The sequence below is a fragment of the Miniopterus schreibersii genome (assembly GCF_964146895.1).
Source record: "Miniopterus schreibersii genome assembly, chromosome: 11".
NCBI lineage: Eukaryota > Metazoa > Chordata > Mammalia > Chiroptera > Miniopteridae > Miniopterus > Miniopterus schreibersii.
Genome location: NC_138111.1, coordinates 7,791,220 through 7,812,574, shown reverse-complemented (window position 1 = coordinate 7,812,574; position 21,355 = coordinate 7,791,220). Strand labels below are relative to the sequence as shown.

The following is a 21,355-nucleotide window of genomic DNA, read 5'->3' as shown; positions in this document are numbered from 1 at the left end:
CTTCAGACACTGTCTGGAGTTTCATTTTCGTATTTCCAAATATGTCCAGCTGTCCAAACTTCCAGGATTACACAACTGAGAGAAAGTTAGCGCAGGAGGAGCCCCCACACCTCTGTGCTTGATGCACTAATCTAGAATGGTATCCTGTCCTTCTCTTCAGCCTCCCTGCCCCACCCCTTCCTCAAACCCAAGACAGAAAAATTTCAAGTGAGGAGTCACATGCTCTTTGAAGCCTCTTACAGTCCCCCAGATAGATTCTACCAACTCCTCTTCTTGTAACCTCAGTGCCCCCTTATAGCTACCATTCTCTCAAACTTCTCACGCTGTAATTTCCATAGTTGTTGGTGGGCCTGTCCACCCCTCCAAGTTGTAAATGTCTCTAAGAAAGGGGCCATGTCTCCTAACCAGTCACAGGGCTTGGCACCCGCTGGAGCGCACTAAAACTCAGGTGAATGGGAGGCCAGGGCACCCTTCACATCTCAGAATGACCTCCATCTCTCAATCATTTAAAAGGCGTTAATGGCCACTCCAACTGGGGTATAAAAGACATTCTTCTGATGGTGTAAGTACCAAGAAACTTCTGGTTTCTTTGCTCACCACCCTTCTGCCTTTGCCAAATTTCATTCTAAAATTTTTGAGAAAGCACCTTTTTAAAAAACCTTCATAAGAACAGAGGGTATCCAGGGTGTATTAGTTCTTACCATAATCATTTGGCTATTTTTGGAACTGTTTTTACTTCGGCTAGCAAAACCTAGACTTGATATAGGCTGAGAAACAAAACAAAACAAACACACAAAACTGTCATAATAGCAGTAATGGCTTTGAAATATCTCATCTAAGCCAACTTTATTCTCATGCCTCTTAAGAATTGCCAAGCCCTTCAAGTATCGACAGTTCCATTTATTCAGATCTTCCGATACATAAAATTTGCTGACTTTCCCCCCCTTGAGTTGATACAGATATAGGAAAACTGTGAAACCTTTTTTGGGGGGGGGGGCTAGAAATGAAACTTCTCTGCCGGTGCAAATCATGGGGGCATTTTGAAATTACCATATGTTTTAGATGAGAAGGTAAAAACAGTAGAGCAGCCCATGAAAACTTTCCAGCCCAGGAAAGCTGACAGTTAATTTAGTGAAATACATACAGTTCAAGCCTTCAAGTGCCCCCCCCGACTCTTGTAGGTAATGCTCTCATTTACCATTTAAAAGTTCTGTGTTAGTAAATTTACCATTTTTATTTTATGTTCATTTACATGTACAATGTAAGTGTACATAGATACCACATTAAAATATTTAAACGAAATATTATTTTAAACTTAACATTTCCACAGAGGTATTTGATTTTTTTTAAAAATAAAAAGAAACTTTCCTAAAATTCTTAATCGCACTTCAGTGTATATTATTAGCAAATGTGTGATGCTTGGCTGCTCTGCACACCCCCATGCCCCCCGCTTCCCCCTTTCTGATACCGCACACCACACAAGTATAATAAACCACGTTAATATTTCATACCACTGTGAAATATGCTGGAGTATCAATTCAACATCTGCTGTCTTTAGGGTCCAGGAGTCCCGCAGAGACACTTTCAATTTGTAATTGAGTTCTATGCTGAATTAATCAGCAGTTTATCTTTTTTACTAAAATAACGTCTTCACCGCTAACCCAGATTTACATTAACAATTTATGCCAAATTACCTGCCAAGGCAAAACTTATAAGATTCTAAGCTGCCATCCAGTTACACTCAGTCCTGTATTTCATTTCTTGTATTTCTCTAACCTGTACATAAGAGAAGTGGGAAAGCCATTGTTCAAGAGCCTACAAGCCACTAACACAGATGACCTCTTGGATTTGTGACACAGAGCCTCACTTTTGACATGAAATTTGGGGAGCTCCCCTCTTTCCCTCAAAGCCACTGTTCAGTAAGTGGTTATGATTCAAAATTTTTACAAAATGAGATTTCTAGAATGGAATGAAATCAGTGAATAAAAGAACTTCTCTTACTTCTTTTCGCAAGGAGCTACGACATTCCAAATCTTGGCTTGGCTTGAGTGACAGAAAAAGACAACCTAGAAAGAGGGAGCATTTTAGTGCCTTAAATTATGTCCCTGAGACCCAAGTTAGCAAACACATTTCAATTTGGTAAGAGATGGAAAAAACGTCCATTTTCCTCTTAGATATCATGATGCAGAATATTTTATTAGCAATAATATTTTCCTTTTAATTCCGCCTGTACAGTTGAAAGTCACTAAACATTTATTTCTATTCAACATCATCCCTGAACCTAGCTCTTGCCTCTCTGATTAAAAAGTCACTGGTAACAAAGAAGTTATGTTTTGCCTGCTGGATCTTGGCCACAGGTGCAGCAAGCAGTACACTTGGTGAAATATTTCTCCTATATGGTGTATTTCCCCTACATTCCAGTTATAGAGCATATGTAAAGTGAAAACATTTCAAATGGAACACCTGCTCCAAAGAAATGCATCACAAATAATTACTCATCTACTAGAGAATCAAATAATCCCTTCTTTAAATCTACTTTGCATATGGCTGTATAAGGAACTTCCACCGCCACAGAGAACGAACAGCCTCTTTCAATACTACCTCTGGGTTACAGCACCCTGTGCAATGCCTTGCATTCAGCTGGTCCATAATAAGTAACTGCTGACTGATTACATATTGATTATATTTTTAAAATTGAATTCAGCATTTACATAGCAGGGTAGAAGATGGGGGGAAAAATGTGCACAGAAATATTTTTGGCAGAAAAATCAACAAAAAATTCTCAAAGTTAGTAACTATGGCAGTTATATGGTTTCTAGTACTTTTGTTACTCCTCAAAGAATTGGAAATAGAGGCCTTCAAGTTTTACACAAGGTCACTTTCCTAAGACTTGCTGATTCTTGAATTCCAGAGGACGGGCCCCAAGAGGAATCCATTCCCAGCTCACTGGAGATTTTGATCAACTATACCTTTTTTTCCTTCTTGGCCTCCTCCCTTCTGACCCCCTTTTACTTCCTGAGACTAAATAGGAAGGATAGAACAAACTTTCTAAAATTTCCTTCACCCTCCCACTTTGAACTTCAACTTTTATCACAGGCAGAATACAATGGCAAGGAGAGAAACGACCCCCAGTCACCACTATGAAATGGGCTCCAGAGATACAGAGACAAGGAAGACATGGATTTGGCCAGAAGAATAGACATATAAGTGGCCATTTCTAAGTCAAGGACGACTAAGGAATCCTAGAGAGCCAAAGGGAAAGAAGCAATTACATGTGAAATTCCAAATTCTGTATGGTAGAAAGCAAAGCCTTGCTCTGGAACCATCTGGTGAAAAAAGAAAGAAAACTTCCATCTGTCCTACAAAACACCACAAAATGAAAACGTGAGCACAAACATGCTTAACTCAAGCAGTCCCCTTCTGCCTCTCCAAAGTTGGCCTACTGGTGGGTTCAAATTTAGGAGAATAAACTCACTTTTTAAGAGGAGGGTAACTCAAAATATCTGATGCTGTTGCAAAGCTTTAACCATCAACAGGGTCTTCTCATTACCATCTATTCTAAAGGCCAATGGCAATTCTCCAGATCACCCGCTGAACCATAGTGCGAACTTCAATACTGTGTGACTCCACCGGATATGACTACTAAGAATAATTCTGTTCAGGGCCCCAGAAATTATATCTTTGGGTTCTGAAATCCCTAAAAGTTAATGCTGTACATTAAATACAACTAGAGAGAAAATTATTGGGGAAAATACATTTTTCACCCAAAAATAAACACACAATTTACTACGTCTAATGCTCAGGTCTTAAGGAAAGCCAATGAATAAGCAGGAATTAGGACCAAAAGCAAACAACAGAAAAAGCCTCAGGGAGAGTCTCTAAAAGGGGCTTTTCAATATTTAAACAAATGTGCAACCAATCCAATTACTGCCCAAATCCAGTGTGCAAAGAAGTGTGTCAAGTGTTTTAGAAGTTCCATCTAAAGAGCTCCACAGGTGCATTAGTTCTTAACCAATAAGGAATCCATCAAAACCACAATGAGATACCAATTCACACCCACCAGGATGGCTATAATCAAAAAGATAACAAGTATTGGTGAGGGTTAGAAATTAGAATCTTTATACATGGCTAGTGACCTAGCCACTTTGGAAACCAGTCTGGCAGTTCTTCAAAAGATTAAACATATGACCCAGCAAACCCACTCCTAGGTATATACCCCAAAAAAAGACAATATATGTCCACACAAAAACCTGTACATAAATGTTCATAGCAGCATTACTCCTAACAGCCAAAATGTGAAAACAATCCCAATGTCCACCAACTAACGAATGGATAAATAGAATGTCCATACAATGGGATACCATTCAATCATACAACATAGACGAAATGTTATGAAAATATTCTAAGTTAAAGAAGCCAGTCACAAAAGACCACATATTATATGATTCCTACCATATGAAATGTCCAAAACAGGCAAGTCTATCAAGACAGAAAGTTGTTGCCGAGGGGTGGGAGAGTCAGGGGAGATGGGGAGTGACTGCTTCTTTTGAGGGTGATGAAAATATTCTAAAATTGACTATAGTGATAGTTGTACAACTCTAAATGTATTAAAAATCACTGAATTGTACACTTAAAGTAGATAAATTGTATGGGTGTAAATTATATCGCAATGAAGCTGGGGTTGTTTTTGTTTTGTTTGTTAATCCTCACCTGAGGACATTTCTTCCATTGCTTTTCAGAGAGAGCAGAAGAGAGGGAGGGAGGAGAGGAGAGGACAGAAGGGGGGAGGGGGAGGGAGGGAGGGAGGGAGGGAGGGAGGGAGGGAGGGAGGGAGGGAGGGAGGGAGACATCAAAATGAGAGAGATACATAGACTGGCTGCCTCCCACACAGTCCTCGGCCAGGGCGAGGTGTGAACGGAAACACAAGTATGTGCCCTTGACCAGTAATCAAACCCGTGACCCTTCAGTGCACAGGTCGATGCTTGAACCACTAAGCCACACCAGCCAGGGCTCAATGAAGCTGTTATTAAAATAATGTGTCCAACATTTTTAGACTGGAGGACCTAAAAAAGGTCAAAACATCTAGTGACATATCGCAAGTAAATCCAAGAACTCACATTCTAATAGTAATTTTTTAAAAGCTAGAGATCACAATAAACAAAAATGTCAGTACAAATCCCGAAAAGCATTTAATAAGAATGAATTTTGGCTTTAACTATGTATTTTTTCCCAGACATACAAGACACCTAAACAGATGTAGCAACCAGGCCAACATAACCTTAAAATCTAAAAATCTGCAAAAGTGAGTCAAGTTCAGCTCATTAAACTGACACCTATTAAAGTGCTACAAGAAAAACTGTCTTAAACACCATCAGTATCAATACAGACAGGAAAACCATTGTTATGATAGCTATTGAAGGTCAGATTATTATTATTATTATTTTTGCATTTACTTAAAACTGTTTGATGCCAACAGGGTCCAAGTTGCACAGGAAGGTGCTTTGGCTAAACACTGATAGTCTCCCTTGATCTCCATTGTCTGCTGCGTGGGTTCCGTCAACAAACCTCCCAGCAAGTGGTCACCTTCCTATGGAGTCATTAAACCTCTGAATGTCAGCTGGTGGGATTAGCCAGCAGCTTCCACACCTGAGCCCCCATGGCAGGGACAGAGGCATTTGGATCAAGATCACTAATGAATACAGAATTCATATGCTGCTTGTCAGGGCTCCTGAGCTCCGAGTCGCACAGATGCAACCTAAATAAGACGGAGGACAGAACAATTGTTGACAAAGATTAAAAAGTTTTGGCAGCTGGGAAAGAAGAGCACCTCATTATTCAAATATGATAGCCGTGCTTATTTTTTATTTTTGTTCAAGTTATTCATGAGTTGCTGCAAATGGACAAATGCCATTCACCAACATTTAAAGACTTCCTGGTCTCACTACAAAATCTGAAGAGGGCTATGCCAACTGAATGTTAGCTATATAGAGAAAAAGAGCTTTCTTGTAAAGAATATTTGAAAACTTTCGGGGAAAGCAGTCATAGGATGTTTGGGGTAGAAGACAGTTAAAAGATGAAACCAAATCTAGAATTCAAAGAAGAAAAACGCGTCTTCCAGAGCCAATGACCCATTTCTACTTCCCAGTGCTTCTGTGTTTCTAACTTCCCTGCACCTTTCTACTCCTAGGCTCCTTCCAACACCGCTCACCAGAGGTGTGTGAACCTCCTCTGACACTTGTTTAGCTACTTGCTGTCTTCACAAGACCTCATAAGAGAAAAGGAACAGGCCAAGGAGCCCACACCTCTGCTCCCCTGGAATAAGATGTCTTCCCCCCCCCCCCCCGCTGTCAAAGAATGACAGGCCTGGCACAGAAGTAGAGCAGCACAGTGATCAATTACATCAAAGGGCTCTAAAGTCCGATGACCAAGATTCAAACCAGGAGTCCATCACGGCCTAGCTGTGCGACCTCGCTGTGCATTTTTCTCTCTACAAACTGGGGATAACGAAGTACAGACCTCACAGGGCTGTTGAGACACAAATAAGATAATGCAGAAAAGCCTGTTAGAACAAAGCCTGACACAGTGCAAGCACTCAACAAGCATCAGCTATGATGACTACTGTGTTTTCAACACCTTCCCCCAAAGAAAAGCAAATCCCTCCACAGCCTGTACTATGTGTTAAACAGACGTTTTCCACTGTCATTATGACCACTACATAGGTCTGTCTCCGACTTAAGACGTCAGATGGGAAAGAAGAATCGTATCTATTTACTCTATAAATCACCAAGCCTGATGCAACTACAAATAATCATATTAGATGTTGCTATGTGATGTTTGTACCCTACTATTTATTCAAAAGCAGAAGCAGTGGCCATATTTTAGAGCCAGATTTGTGTGAGCCACCATATGAGGTGTTTTACAGACCACATCTAATTCTGGTAGCAACCCAAAGGCAGGCCTCTGGGTCCCCATCTTCTGCATGGACAGTCTTGGACCGTGGCTGAACAGGCTAAATATTAATCTTCTACCCATTTTAATGAATTATAATCTTTAAGAGTTTAAATTTCTCATGGGACCCAGTGTCATACCATGAGTCCAGTGGATCCCAGCCCAATACTCTAGCTCCTGAGCTCTGGTGCCCCTTTCCATCCAACCACATTGCACTCACACTCTATGTTTTCCTTTGGGAGCAGTCTATGTGCCAAACTGAACAGATTCTTTGTGTATTTTTTTAATCAAAATAACGTCGAGCTCTCACACCACTGTCCATCTGCAAAGCACAAAGAAATCTGTACCTTCAATGTCCTTCTATTACTGGACTTAAAAACAAAAAACTACAGTTACTTCTAAGATTTGCTGTCAGGATACCATATTGGTATCAACTCTTTCATTATTTAAAGTGGATCTATAGCTGCCTGCAATGACAGATTAATTCTGTTTCCTCCATAGTAGGTGTTTGGCATCACGTTTGTGATAACCACAAGCCTTTAGGGCGATAGCTGCTCACATCTTTAGCAATCTATAAGGGCTTCTCTAGAGGCCAGCACTTGCTGAGTGATGAAATATGACTCCATAAATCAGACAGCTGAAGTGGCACTTGTATACGTCACCATCTATCTTCGTAGCTTCTCTCTGAAGGGTATAGGGTAAGAGCTCATCCCTCGGTACTGCAACCAGAGAAAGGACCATAACAGTTGGCATTGACTAAGCATGTGCTATTTAAAACTGAAGACACACTAAGACTAGGGGGAAAAAGATCCTGCTGGTGTTAGCATGCCTCAGGCAGTGGTAGAAGCTTCAGCAACTCATCTTCAAAAGGCAGAGAGCCAGAGCTCTAGAAACCTGCAAAAATTGGCGAAGCCTGCAGTCTTCGTTTCTTTAAGTTGAGCATCTTCAAAGTCTAGAATTCTAACTGTAGGGCACAGCAGCTGCCACTGCAGATCTGATCCTCTCAGCTTTTGGCAGCTCTCAACTTGAGATTCTAGCAAAAGAATTTTTCAAGTTGCTATTATTGCCTGTCATGGATTTATAAATATTGTGCACTATCTGCTGTGGCATGGCTCTCATGGGACACCAGAGCATGCCAAATGCATAACAGAATGAAAAACAGTTTCTATTCTTCAAATAAATGCTAATTTTTTTAACTGTGCTCACGTGATTTGTTTGGTGACCAACTTCAATAGTACAGAATATGTATCAGAGAGGGGGAAAAGCTGATTGTCTTTTCCAGCAGCATTCAGCTGCTACTTTCATTAAGCTTGTTTAATTAGATTCCAGATGCTAATTTGCAAGTCGATACCAGAGGGTGCAGGACAGTTTGCCTTTGAATCATCTCCCTATGATGTGAGGGTCCTGCCGCACACCACTACCCTTCAGCGGCCCTCGCACGCAATTCTGACAATTAGTGCAAAGAGGGAACAGTATTGATCTTGACAGACTAAATATTAATCTTCTACCCATTTTAATGAATTATAATCTTTAAGAGCTTAAATTTCTCACTGAGCCAAATGAAAACATTCCTTCTTACAAAGAAACAGGATGGAAGGAAAACCTAAGTCATTTCATTTCCTTAATTCCTTCCCCACCCTAAAATACAATCTGTTTTTATTTCAGCACTTTTAGCAATTTTCAAGAAACATACTCCCATGGAGTATAACACCATATTCCAAGTACTATGGTCAAATTCCTTATACTTAACTGGAAACTGGACTCAAAAGGCCACAGTGTGGTTATCACTAGTTTCCTATCCATGTAGCCTGTGGGTAATAACCGGAATCTGGGGCTTTTTTTTTTTTTAATATATCTTTATTGATTTCAGAAAGAGGAAAGGAGAGGGGGAGAGAGAGACAGAAACATCAATGATGAGAGAGTCATTGATCTGCCGTAGCCCGCAAGCCGGGCATGTGCCCTGACCGGGAATCAAACCCCGATTGCCTGGATCCTAGGTCGCAACGCTTAACCGCTGAGCCACGCCGGGCCGGGGCTTACTTCTGATACCAGTTTAAACAACAGGAAAAAAAATCTGGGGGAATGGCTGCATCAGTTTATAAACCACCAAAAAAATCTCTGACGCCTTGTCATTAAGTCAACTACCACATTTCAAAATGCTCTATTCTGCTGATACATAGGTACAATGTCCGAATAAGCACCACTGCAGATAAAAATAAAGCACGGGATTAACACCAGTTAGTAATACAATCTTCTATGCCTTCGTTTCTGTCACTGGTAAGTACTAGGAACACTAAAGGTAAAGTTATCAAATTGGGAACTACATACTAAGTAAAGTTGCTTTTGACACCTTTTGACCCACGCATTCAACAAATACTGGATGAATACCTACTGTGTACCAGTTAACATGCTAGGAGACTTCCAGGCTAACATCAAGGAGAAAAGCAAATTACAAGACCACTAAAGGCAGTGTTAGGGCCACAAATGGGTGAGGATTTTTAAAGATTTTTAATGCGTCTTAAACTCACATGATTAGCTGGCAGTTTCTCTGAAATGGTGAACCAGGGCTTTTACCTGGGGCAAGGCACTGGCTCAGATAACTGGGAAAAGCAGAGGCCAGTTTCAGGCATTTCTGAATTCCAGTTTGGCTTCCCCATTCTCCTTTTTGGTCTGTAATTTCCCAACAAGCATCTGCCCTTTGCTCCTTCTTTGCCTTTGCCTGTGTACTTAGTGAGGTGTTTGCTAGGTTGACTCTACCCCAATACTGTATTTTATTTGAGACATGTACTAGTTACCTTCTTCTGTTATCTTAAAAAAAAAAAAAAATCAGCACTTTCCAGATGGGAAGAAAAGAAAAGAAAAGAAAGTCCCTTCCATTTTCCAGGTGGTTTTTGATGACTCAGATTTTACTTTAGCTCAAGATTCTTCTGTCTCAATTCAACAAACTCCTACTGAACATCAGGAGCTGAAAAACAAAGATGATTTCCTGGCCCCTGCCCTCACAGATCTCCCTCTCTCAATGAAAGTGGGGGGAAATGTCTCTGAAAACAGCCATAAAACAATGGGACAGGTGTGTACAATGGACTACAGGAACACAAATAAATGAGGAAGCAACTGAGGGCACTGCTGGCACATGCCAGCAGAGAGGATTCACCGGCAAGTACACAGTATATTCAAGGAACAGGGAGGAGGTGAGGAGGGTTGAAGAAGGGCAGGAATGTAGACCCTTTTCCCAAAGTTGAACATTCAAACCCCTAGGCTTACACGTGATGGTACTACATGAACACATATTTATTTATATTAATTGTGTGTGTTCATTTTCATATGTATACAAGATTTGATACACGTAAACCTATTTTAAAAAATAAATTTAAATTAAAAAGGTGAATTGAAGTGGCTGTGGGGAAGAGAAGAAAGGAAGCTGACCAGAAAGGGGCCGTGTATGGTGAAGAAAACGTTCCATGGTTTTGAGTCTCAGTTACTTGGTTAATTACAAATGCCAAAACCTATCAAACTGTGCATTTTATTATATGTAAATGACATCTCAATTTTTTAAACAGTGAGTTAATTTGAAACATTTTTCAAAAAAGTACAGGTGGCACCTGGACATGGCAGAAATCTTAAATGTGGTGTGCAAATGACAAGCTCAAGAATGATGCCAGACTGACTAGTCGTGTCCAACAGAAACATGGGAACCACACATACAGTTTTAAATTTTCTAGTAGCTACATTTAAAAGTGAAATTAGGTGAAATTAATTGTAATATTTTTATTTAACCCAATATAATTATATTTAGCATGCAATCAATATAAATATTATTGAGACTTAAAATAATTTTTTTTGATACCAGGTCTTTGAAATCTGGGTGTTTCTACTTAGAGCACCTCTCATTTATGACTGGCCACAATCAATGGCTCATTAGCCACATGTGGTTGGTGGCCACCATACTGGACAGTGAAGCTAAACACAATGAGGAAAGGGTCAAGGTTTTTAAGGAGGGACTTTCATTCCATACATACTATAGTATAGCCCAACACTGTCCAAGGCACAGGTTTGTAGTTACACAAACACGCATGCACACACACTAAACAACAACTATGGGCTTCCTCTAATTTGTTTTCACAATAAAGCCAAGAGTTTGCTTCATGAGTATGACTTAAAAATGACTGTTTGGCAAACCATTTGTAATTACAATAGCCTAAAATTAACCCCTCCCAATGCAATTCTCTGTGCAGTGTGAGCAGTTACTGTCCTGGCAATCCATACAAGATTGGAGAGGCAGCAATGCTCTCCTGGGTTTCTGTTTGAGGCACATCCAGAATCCTTTCCCCTACGGAAAGGAAATAAGCAGACTTAGTCATCCAATCCTGCAGTCTCAAAATAGACAAGAAAAGTTATGGGTTTCTTGCCCCAGAAAAACAGCCTCCTGGAAAAACAAAAAATAAAATGTTTGGAAATTTGAAACTCAAACATTTCCCTGATTTCTATGCAAATGCAAAACCAAATGACACCTTGGCCAAATACTCTTCACAACAAAGAAAGTCACTAAAACAGTGTCCTCTCAACTTGGCGAGGCAGTCTCAGCCTGCCAATGAAACCGCACCATTCCATCTTCACAAAAGCAAGCAGGGTGGCCAGCAGTTAGCTGCCTGGTCTTCACGATCAACTTTTTCAGTATCTATCAACATGCCCTTAGATTTTTAAAGTATTATCTGCTGACAGCTGTTATACCATTATCTGCCTGCCATTTACTGTTAAACTCACTTCACTGGAGAAGCAGGTGCTACCTTCACCTTAACAAAGTGGTTTTGTTGATGTCAGTCTGTTTCAAGTTTCAGTAACTTCAATGAATAAAAAAGTCACCTGAAATTATAAATTTAAGTAATCAATCTAAAATGGGAATTTGGTCAACTTGTTTTAAGGTCTCATAGCTAATACAGAACATGAAGTTCTCGGAGTTACAGATAAAATGGATCTGAGGAACACAGTCTTCAGATTGATAACATTAGATGTGTTATTGGAGGGATGATCACATTTCCCTTTACTTCTCCAAATCCCATCAATATTAAATTCATGGCCTTTGAATAATTTCAAATTATATTCAAACTCTAAATAATGTAAAATTACTTTAGCAGAGTGTTAAGTCACTTTTAATATACCTCATACCTCCAACGTTTTCTGCAATTCTCATTTTTCTTTAACATATGGAGGTCCCAATCAATTGGAAATAGACAAAGCTTTCAAAAAAATGTGAAAAGATTAATGTGGTTTAAAGGAGGGCTTGACATTACTAAAGCAATTCTCTAATGAAAACCACCAGTCCCTCTCCCTCTTCCTTCATTATTTCTCGTGGATTTGTGGAGCCTCAGGAACTCCTCTCCTTTACTTACGAGACTGGGAGACCTTGTTTTTTCTTTTTCTTTTTAGTGACCTAGTATAACTTCTTTTTTCTCTGCATTTAAGAACCCCAAAGAGAAAATAATGCTGATATGGGAATAAATTTTCACACTGAGAAATGAGAACACAATCCTAATCTTATTTATCGTTGATACTTGGACCTGTTTACTACTCTTAATTGGAGCAAAACACTGTTGTTTTTAGTCTATAACACCTAGTTAAATCCTATCCTTAGTCAGGTATTTTTATTCCTACAGATGTCCAAGAAAGGGAGGAAATCTAGCCATCAGCGGCCAAGTCACTTGTGTGTGCTACCCTCATGCACCCAAAGCAAAGTGGCTTCTGGCAGGAGACCGCTGTGCTGGCTGAGCAGCATCCACAACCCTATGTTCTCTGGCTTTCACAGCACCTGGCCCAAACCTATGGAGCAGAGAAAGCTTCAGAGCTCCAATGCTACTTGGTGCTCCAATGACAATGAGCTAGTGAAAAAGCAAATTCTTTTTAAATATGCGATCCTATCCTGGGGTGATTAGGCATAAAGCACTGTCAAAAAGCAATTCCCAGAGACAGCCTACACATTAAAAATAGGGTAAACCACTCATAAACAGCCTTCTAATTGCTGAAAACAAGTGGATACTCCCCACCAAAAATTAATATCTATAAAAAACCACAAGTGGATGACGAAGGCTGGCTTCAGGATCCATGTGCCTAAAAGCTTGTTCAGTGGCAAGGACAAAGCACAGTGGGGGAACACTTTGGTACCAGGAAGTGTCCAAGCACACAAAATATTCTCCTATGAAAGTGACAATGGAAGACCTGTGGGCTTGTTCTTGGAGAATAGGGAGACATTGGGTTGCTTAATGGGGGGGGGGGGGGGGGGGAGTGTGCAAATCATTAAAGCAGACTTGGGTGAAATGCCATTCAGAAGATACCGCCCTTTCCCACCGCCAAAGAAAATATAATAAAAGAATGTCTTTATAAATGTGTTTGAGACACCAGGTCCATCACACTCTGACTACAGTCCACTACACACAAGATCTCGCCCCCATCTTCTGCTGCCAAATGCAGAACAATCTATAGGGATTTTTAAAACTGCTCCCACTTTCAGGCCAGGTCTGTGTGGCGTACAAAGACATACACAGTTTCTCTACTCTTAGCAAGAAAACAAAAAACCTGTCATTCTGAGATATCGTGACACAGAAAGACTAGTGCACAAGAAAACATTCGACACTGCAGCAGCATTTACATCTAGGAAGACTCCTAAACAGCCCAAAGGCGAGAGCAAAAAGCTGAACAGTGCTGACCTCAAGCCCGAGGGAGGGCACACAGGGCCACTCCAAGTGAAGCTTTCCCCGAGCAACCGGTCTTCTCAGCAAACACAGTATCTGTGCCAAAGAGCATTCCAACTAACAACAGTGCTGTACATGCTTTGGAGGAATCGGCGATCAATTTGCAAATGTCCGACATACAACTGGAAAAATATTTGCAAGAATAAAACTGCAGGGAATTACATACCTCCATATCTGGCCTAAACTTATCTTCAAACACAGCCATTGCTGCCAAGGAGCCAGAACCTGTAAGAAAAAGATGCATTTTTAGTGTATTTACCAACTCCCAGCTTCTCAAGTTTACCTTGGGGCAGCAACAATGGCAAAACATGTCCAATGTCACATTCAAGTACAGTGTAAATATTAATCCTATAGGAACACATAAACCAGGTAAACACTGCTCTTCAAAAGCCTGGAGTCACACTTACCACTATCTCGGGTAAACCTGCAACTGGCCCCACTTCTACCACTGACAGGAGTAATTGTAAATTATTTACAATAAAGTGCTGAAGCAGGGAAAATGAGGTTATGGAGAATTTGTAATTTTTTCAAAAAGTGAATGCCACATAATTTCATATATCCTGTGCTGTGAATCTTGTGCTCCACAACTGTGCCCTGGCAGGCTGCTAGGTATAGCGCTAAATACTAAGCCAGTTAGAAAGAATAGATTGTTTTAATGAGCTGGCCCTGGTAGAGTCACCTTGACACGCGGGGAAGAGACTACAGCACCAGCAATGGTAATAGGACCGAAAGCCGCAGCCACCAGTATTCCAGCTACAACTGTAAAACACTTTATTATGTGGCATTTATTTGGAGCTATTATTTTTAGTTTGTACTTTGAAGAGTAACAGCTGAGTAGACAAAATGACAGACAAAGAAACAAAAATTTATTATCACAATAGCAAATGGCTGAAAGGTTACGCTGCATAGATATTAACAGATAGCAAATTTCTCCCCACAAAAGTCGGATGTAAAGTAAAGGTATTACAAATAAGTACAGACTCCCTGAGAATGAATGTAAAAGACAGCACAGCATTATTTGAAATTTTAAATTAAACTTGCTTTGTTCAGAAACCAGAGAATCTTTAGAAAACCATCATCTTGTCTTTACAATCCTTGCAATATCTCAGGATACTCTACTTTTGGAGAGAAGATAGAGTTGCCCACAATTTTTTACTCCAATTAGAAGATTTTTTTGGCATTTATTACTTTTTAACTTGTTTTGCATAACACTATCTATTTAGCTGGGTCACAGAGAAAACCATATTTTCTATTTAAAATGATTTGTGTACATCGCTTGACCACCTCAATGGTTTAGCAAAGGAAAAAGGCAGCGATTAAACAGTTTCAAATGAGGTGTCCTGCTGATTTTATCAAGTCTGCTGAATGTATAATGAAAAAGGAGAAGCTGACAGCAACGCTGCATTGAGAAAATACAGACTACCTTATCTGAACCATTTAAGGAGGTCCAATTATAGATCAAATTTAAAGGGTAGAAACAGCAGATTTACAGACACAAATCAATGAACATGGTAATCCCAATGAATATGACAGATACTCCTGTTACGGAATATTGCTGCGGTTGAGGATCATTACCTTCACAGCACCAGATACATCACATCTAAAGCAGTGGGAAGCGTCAAGTGTGGGCCTGCATTACAAGCAATGACTATTCATTTAGGCTTTGGGAGCAAAAGGCAACCCCATTTTCCCCTCTCAGAACTGTTTCTCCTTTTTTTAAGAAAAGGGAATCTAAAGAGATACAAAAGCAATTTGGAAAGAGCAGAAATTAAAGTGATATTAAGCTAATGCACCCAAATAAGACTAGCAGATATGCCAGAGCAAATTCACCAAAACTAAACCTCTTAATTTCAAAGTAAACATGTCCTTGAAAATCTGGAAATAAAGTCTATTAATATTTTGTGAGTCACATGTTTACTCTGAGATTTGGGGATCAAAGGGGAAAGTAACCTAAGTGTCTGTTTTAAGGCATAGGTTGAGAACCAGTCTCAGACTTAGTAATAAAAAGCAAGCTGGTTTTGTATGCAAAACAAAGCACAGCTGTCAAGGAAATTGCAAATAAAGAAATCTCAGAAAAAAATACTTTTAGGTACAAAATGCTCCTGCAGAGTACCCAACAGCAGGTTGTCCTCTTCCAACCTGGTCCAAGGATAACTCTGTGATGAACCCAGGGTAACACACCAGAAACGGAAATAAACATTAAAAAGGGTAGCGGAAGGGCAGCTATCTACCTAAGAGCTAACAATTTTGTGGAAAACTGGAATCAATTATTGTAGAAGGGTAGAAGGTAAAACCAAGCTTACCTTAAAGGCATTCTTCCTTAAAATTTACTAATCCTGTTTTCCTCCTTTGCCATCCTTTTTTGGCAGTTTCACAGGAAATAAATTAGTTTTACTCTGATTTTTCCTGGGCATATCTATAGCCTTTTGCTTAGCTCCATCCACCATTTCAAGAAATGAAAAATGTTTCCCTCCCAATATAATAATTCTTCCTTTATCCGAGAACATTTTTCCCGCTTAGAAACAATGTTGCAGACAAAATTTTTGTAAGTGGAAATTACATACTAAATCTAAACTCTTAGAACAAAAAGTGTCTATCCTGTGTGGGGATGCTTCTCACATTACCAGAGACAGTGATTTTTAAGAGCTGTAAGATGTGGGAAAGGTAAGCGTAGAAAGGGCACAGGGGTCCTATTACACTGTATTTCTGCTTCCCCCTTTATACCAAGCCACCTCCAACACACACACACACACACCCCCATACAGAGTTTTCTGGAAAGCAGGAGCTAGCTAAACAGCCTGATTCTGCTTCCCCCGAGATCAAAGGACTCCGAATAAACTTGAAAATAAAGGGAAATTCAACATTAAAAACAGTATCTAAATCACTTGCAAATTAGCTCCTCCCAGCTTTTTAAAAAAGGAGGACTTTGGCGCCCCCTTTTCAAAAATACACAGAAGTGCTAGAACAATTGACATTGTCAACAGGTTTCTAGGAAACTCTGAATGTGTGTCTATTTAGAAAACTGAAGTTAGAATTTCAAATAGGACTGCAATTGCCCAAAGTGGTAAGAGAACAAGATACAAATTTTCACATCATTTCAAGGCCATTAAACTTGGGGAAGGAATAAGGAGTTGGCCATTAAGAGGAAAAAAGATGGTAAACTCAATGAGACCAGTATTCTTTAATAATTTCATTCAAGTTTCCTAGACTTTGTTTCAATGCCTCTTAAAACTACGTGTGTACAATAAATCATCAGACAAATGTCATACTAGTATAGCAGCCATGTGACCTACAAACTGTTTAAATATTTATATCCCATTTTCCCCATAAACCATAATAATGCCCTAAGACATTCCATTGTCTCACCATCAACCTACCTAACCTGACACTTCCATACCCAAAACCAAGGCAATACCCTGATTTTCTATTCCAAAAACAGAACTATTTGGTTTCCCATTAAGAAATAAACAAACAGAAAAGCCAAGCGACAGTGTACACGGTACAGGGACCTCTGCTTTAACAGGAGGCATGCCGGGTGAAGGGAAATGATATCTGAAGGAGTATACATCTCCCCAATGTAGAATGAGCTCTAGGAGCAAGGGGTGTGGGGCCTGCCCTCAAAGAACTTACAGTAGGGAGGAGAAGCAGCCAGGGGGGAGGAACAAGAGCATTTGTTGCGCACCCACCGTGTGCCGCTCATCATGTCATTTAGTCATCTTCATAGCAACCCACTGAAGCGATAAAGCTTCTTGTTTAAGATTACGGAACTAATAAGCACAGGGCAGGGTTCCTGTCTCAGGTGTGACTCTCTCACTCATACACACAGTTCTACATGCCACAATAGTTCAGAGCAGACACATATGGCCTTCCATGACTAGTCTCTGTCTTCTTGGGTCCCCTCCTCCTCCCCAATACACATACTTGACATTCCACCAGCACTAACCTGACAATAATTTCTTAAATTCTCATATCATTTCCAGCCTATCCCACCTTGGCATGTAGTCCCTTTGCCCCTTGACAGTCCACAGGACTCCTGGTTACCCTTCAAATCCCAGCTGAGAGATTACCTCTTCCCAGAAGCCTTCCTTGACCACCACACACCCAGAGAGTTTATCACTCTCATCTCTGTAACCTGCCCATCCTTTCATATCTGCATCCCCCAAACCTAGCAGCTTCTGGCACACAGCAAGCACTAAACAGAATTTGTTGAGTTAAGCTGGGCTGATTTGAGTACAACTTCCAAATGGAGGAGCTGGGGAAACTCCGAGCTGGCCCTCAAGGAGTGATGACAGCAGTAAATGCCTTGATAAAGTGTAAAATAACATTTATTGCCTAATTTACCATACTCGGATGAATATAAGACAAACTCAAATGTAAAGCAAGTTCAATTTTCAAAAAGAAAAAAAGGCTTCAAGCCCACGAAACTATGTCCTATTATACATCCTAGTCTGGTCCAAATCTCTGTGATATTATAGGAGTGAAATGCTCTCCTTGGATTTCTGCATTTTATTACCAAGCTCTCTGTCTCATCAGTAGTTTCCATGTAGCTGCTCCTTAGCAACCTCCACCAAGGCTGCCTTTTTCAGCCTACCCACAGTTACTGAGTAGCCAGTGTGGCTTCCAGAACAAAGCACTTTAAAACAGAAAAACGAGGTGCAATTCAGCAACCAGAATTTAGAGAAATGACTGTGCAAGACACTGTTTGTGGCTACCTAGTTATCCAATGACTTACCTCCTGCTTCCACTGTCCTCCCCCAAGCTCACACATACCACTGGGCTCAACCACTCCCAACTCCCAAACCACCCAGCACCAACCTCCCAGCAGTGAGGCTGTGTGTGGAGAGACAGGGATGGGGGAAGGAGACACAGCTCAGCCCTTTCTCATCCACGGGGGCCAGGAACTGCTCTACACTCCTGATCCATTGCAGCCACCCAGGTGGGCACTGCCTTGCCCTGGCTGCCCTGTTAGGTGCTCATTAAAAGAATTCTTCCTGCCCTGGCCGGGTGGCTGAATTGGTTGGAGTATCGACCTGTACACCAAAAGGTCGCAGGTTCAAGTCCCAGTCAGGGCACATACCTAGGTTGCAGGTTCAATCCCTGATTGGGAGCCGTATGAGAGGTAACAACCAATCAATGTTTCTCTCTTACATCGATGATTCTCTCTCTGTCCCTTCCTCTCTCTCTAAAATCAATAAAAACATATCCTCAGGTGAGGATTAAAAATTTTTAAAAAGAAAACAATAATTCCTCCTTTAACAGATGCCTCTGAGAGTCCCAGAAAGCACATCTGCTCCCATCTCTGTCAGGGACTGCCTCATTCACCCACAGAGCTTCAAGATGACACTGTGGGTCGCCTACACCGCTGACCTCCAGGAGAAGGGGGTCGCAGGCACAAATGCCACCAGGAGCCATGTCTCCAGCCAATCTTTTTAAAATAAAATATCTGTTCTTATTAATAGAACATTGGCTTAAAAAAAAAGAACCTCTATAAACAATGTAAAATATAAGCCCTGAAACTCAGAAAAAGATGAGCAGCATACAGGATATTAATAACTAAAAAGAGCTCATGGAAAAATAATATCAGTACACCAACAAAGAAAGGAAACAGCAGTTTACCAAAAAAAAAAAAAGGCAGAGGCCTATACACATTTAGAAACACTAAGTTCACTAGTAATCAAAGAAATATAAATTAAAATTAAATAACCTTTTTTGCCTGTTAGATTAGCAAAGATTAAAAAGACTACGACCTACTGCTGACAAAGGTGTAGTAAAATGGGCACTTTAACGTGCTTGTAGAAGCAAAAAATGGATGGATCTTTCCTACTGGGCAATTTAGAAGTAGCAATCAGAAAGCATAAGCTATACATACCCTCCAAACCAGCAATGCTACTGCCAGAGAGTTATTCTAAAGGAATTAATGGACAAGAGCCTAAATTGTGTATATTAAAAAATCACTGTTTAGGTTAGCAACAAAAGAAAATAGAAAAGCTGGAGGTAAAGATTCAACAATCAGAAGATATAGAAAATAAACTATAAAATACTATATACATTCATTTAAAATGCCAATATTTGTTGGCAATGGAAAGATGTCTATGGTCTAACATCCAGTGGGGAGAAAAATCTGTCCCAAAGCAACATGAGTAGATACGCTTCTACAATACACATTATGCACATCTGGAAGAACATAAATCAAAATATCATGCTTATTTCTGGATGGTGCTATTTTCTTTTTGCTTACTTTTTTTTTCTTATTTTTCTTCAGAGACTATGAATTAACTGCAATTTTTTAAGGTATAAGCTTAGAGAAAAATAAGAATTCAACACTGCGGAGGCACAGGAGGAAAAAAAGCAAAAAGACCAAGACCTTACCAGCTGTCACAGTCTTGCTGTGTAACAGCAGTAGCAAGCCGCTTATTCCTGAAATTTGTATACAGGGGCCTGAAGGTCAATCCATGCAGGAGTCAATAGACCCAAGCAACGACAGTAATCAATCAACACAAACAAATAAATACACCATGCCTCTCTACCAGCGTCCCTCCTTAGGATGGCCGTAGAGGTAAAAATCATCCTAATAATAAAGTCCTTTGAGCACAGCAGTGCCAAAGCCAGATCCCACTTATCCAGAACCTTACTTGGTGGCCAACAAATTACTAAACGGACCACAACAAACATAGTGCACATGGTGTTGAAGAAATTTCAAAGCAGTCACATCGGTTCTGTCTGCTCTTCAGACATGGCAGGCAGCAGTAGCCCTGTTTTACAAAAGGGGAGACCAAGACTCAGAGATAAGGAATTTGCCCAGATCACACAGCCAGTGATAAGCAAATCTGGGAATCTGCACCCAGTTCATCTGAATTTAAAGGGTCTGACACCTGGCTGGTGTGGCTCAGCTGGCTGAGCGTCCTCCTGTGCACCGAAAGGTTGCTGGTTCAATTCCAGTCAGGGCACATGCCCAGGTTACGGGCTCGATCATGTGATCGATGTTTCTCTTTCACACTGATGTTTTTCTCTTTCTCCCTCCCTCCCTTTCCCTTCCTCTAAAATCAATAAAAACATATTTTTTAAAAATAAAAATAAATAAAAATTAATTAATTAAAAAACAAAGTGTCAAACATTCCTGCCATTCCACCATGCTGCCTCTTAAATAACAAAGCCAAAAAGCTTAAAATAAAGATCAGCAAGTAAGCATGAAAGCAGCTATATGTTCTTAGCCCCCACCCCAAAAAAGCATACTATCTAACTGTTTTCTTCAGCAGAACAATTACCACACATCTGGATATAGTTATTTTGTGTTGTTTTGCTTGGAAATTCAAATGAGATTGGGATTTTAGTTAAATGTTTTAAATGACTAAGCAGATGCCATTTACTATTTAGCAATACCACTCAAGGGTCTGTTATGAGTCTTTATTTTAAAATAGCCCCATTCAAAAAAAAATTTAAATTAGTCTCCATTTTCTAAAACCACTGAAGGTGTTTATCAGCATTAGTAGCTCAATTTGAACCTAACTTTTTCTAAGAGAACCCAACTCAGGACAAAATATAAAATGTATCAAAAAAACTTACTATCTAAGACATTGATTTTACTTGCACTATATATTTAAAAACACCTGCATAGTATGGCTTGAGGACAGTAGGACTTTTTTAAAAACACAAAATGTTAT

The 21,355-nt window shown here is 40.1% G+C and overlaps 1 protein-coding gene across 1 annotated transcript in view; it reads right to left on the bottom strand.

Moving 5' to 3' along the window:
- Positions 1–21,355, bottom strand: part of PSMB7 (proteasome 20S subunit beta 7) — a 55,146-nt gene that overhangs the window by 14,314 nt on the left and 19,477 nt on the right. Inside the window, exon 6 of the mRNA XM_081150952.1 lies at positions 13,861–13,919. Within this exon, the coding sequence (XP_081007078.1) occupies positions 13,861–13,919 (59 nt within the window). The remainder of the gene's footprint in view (positions 1–13,860; positions 13,920–21,355) is intronic.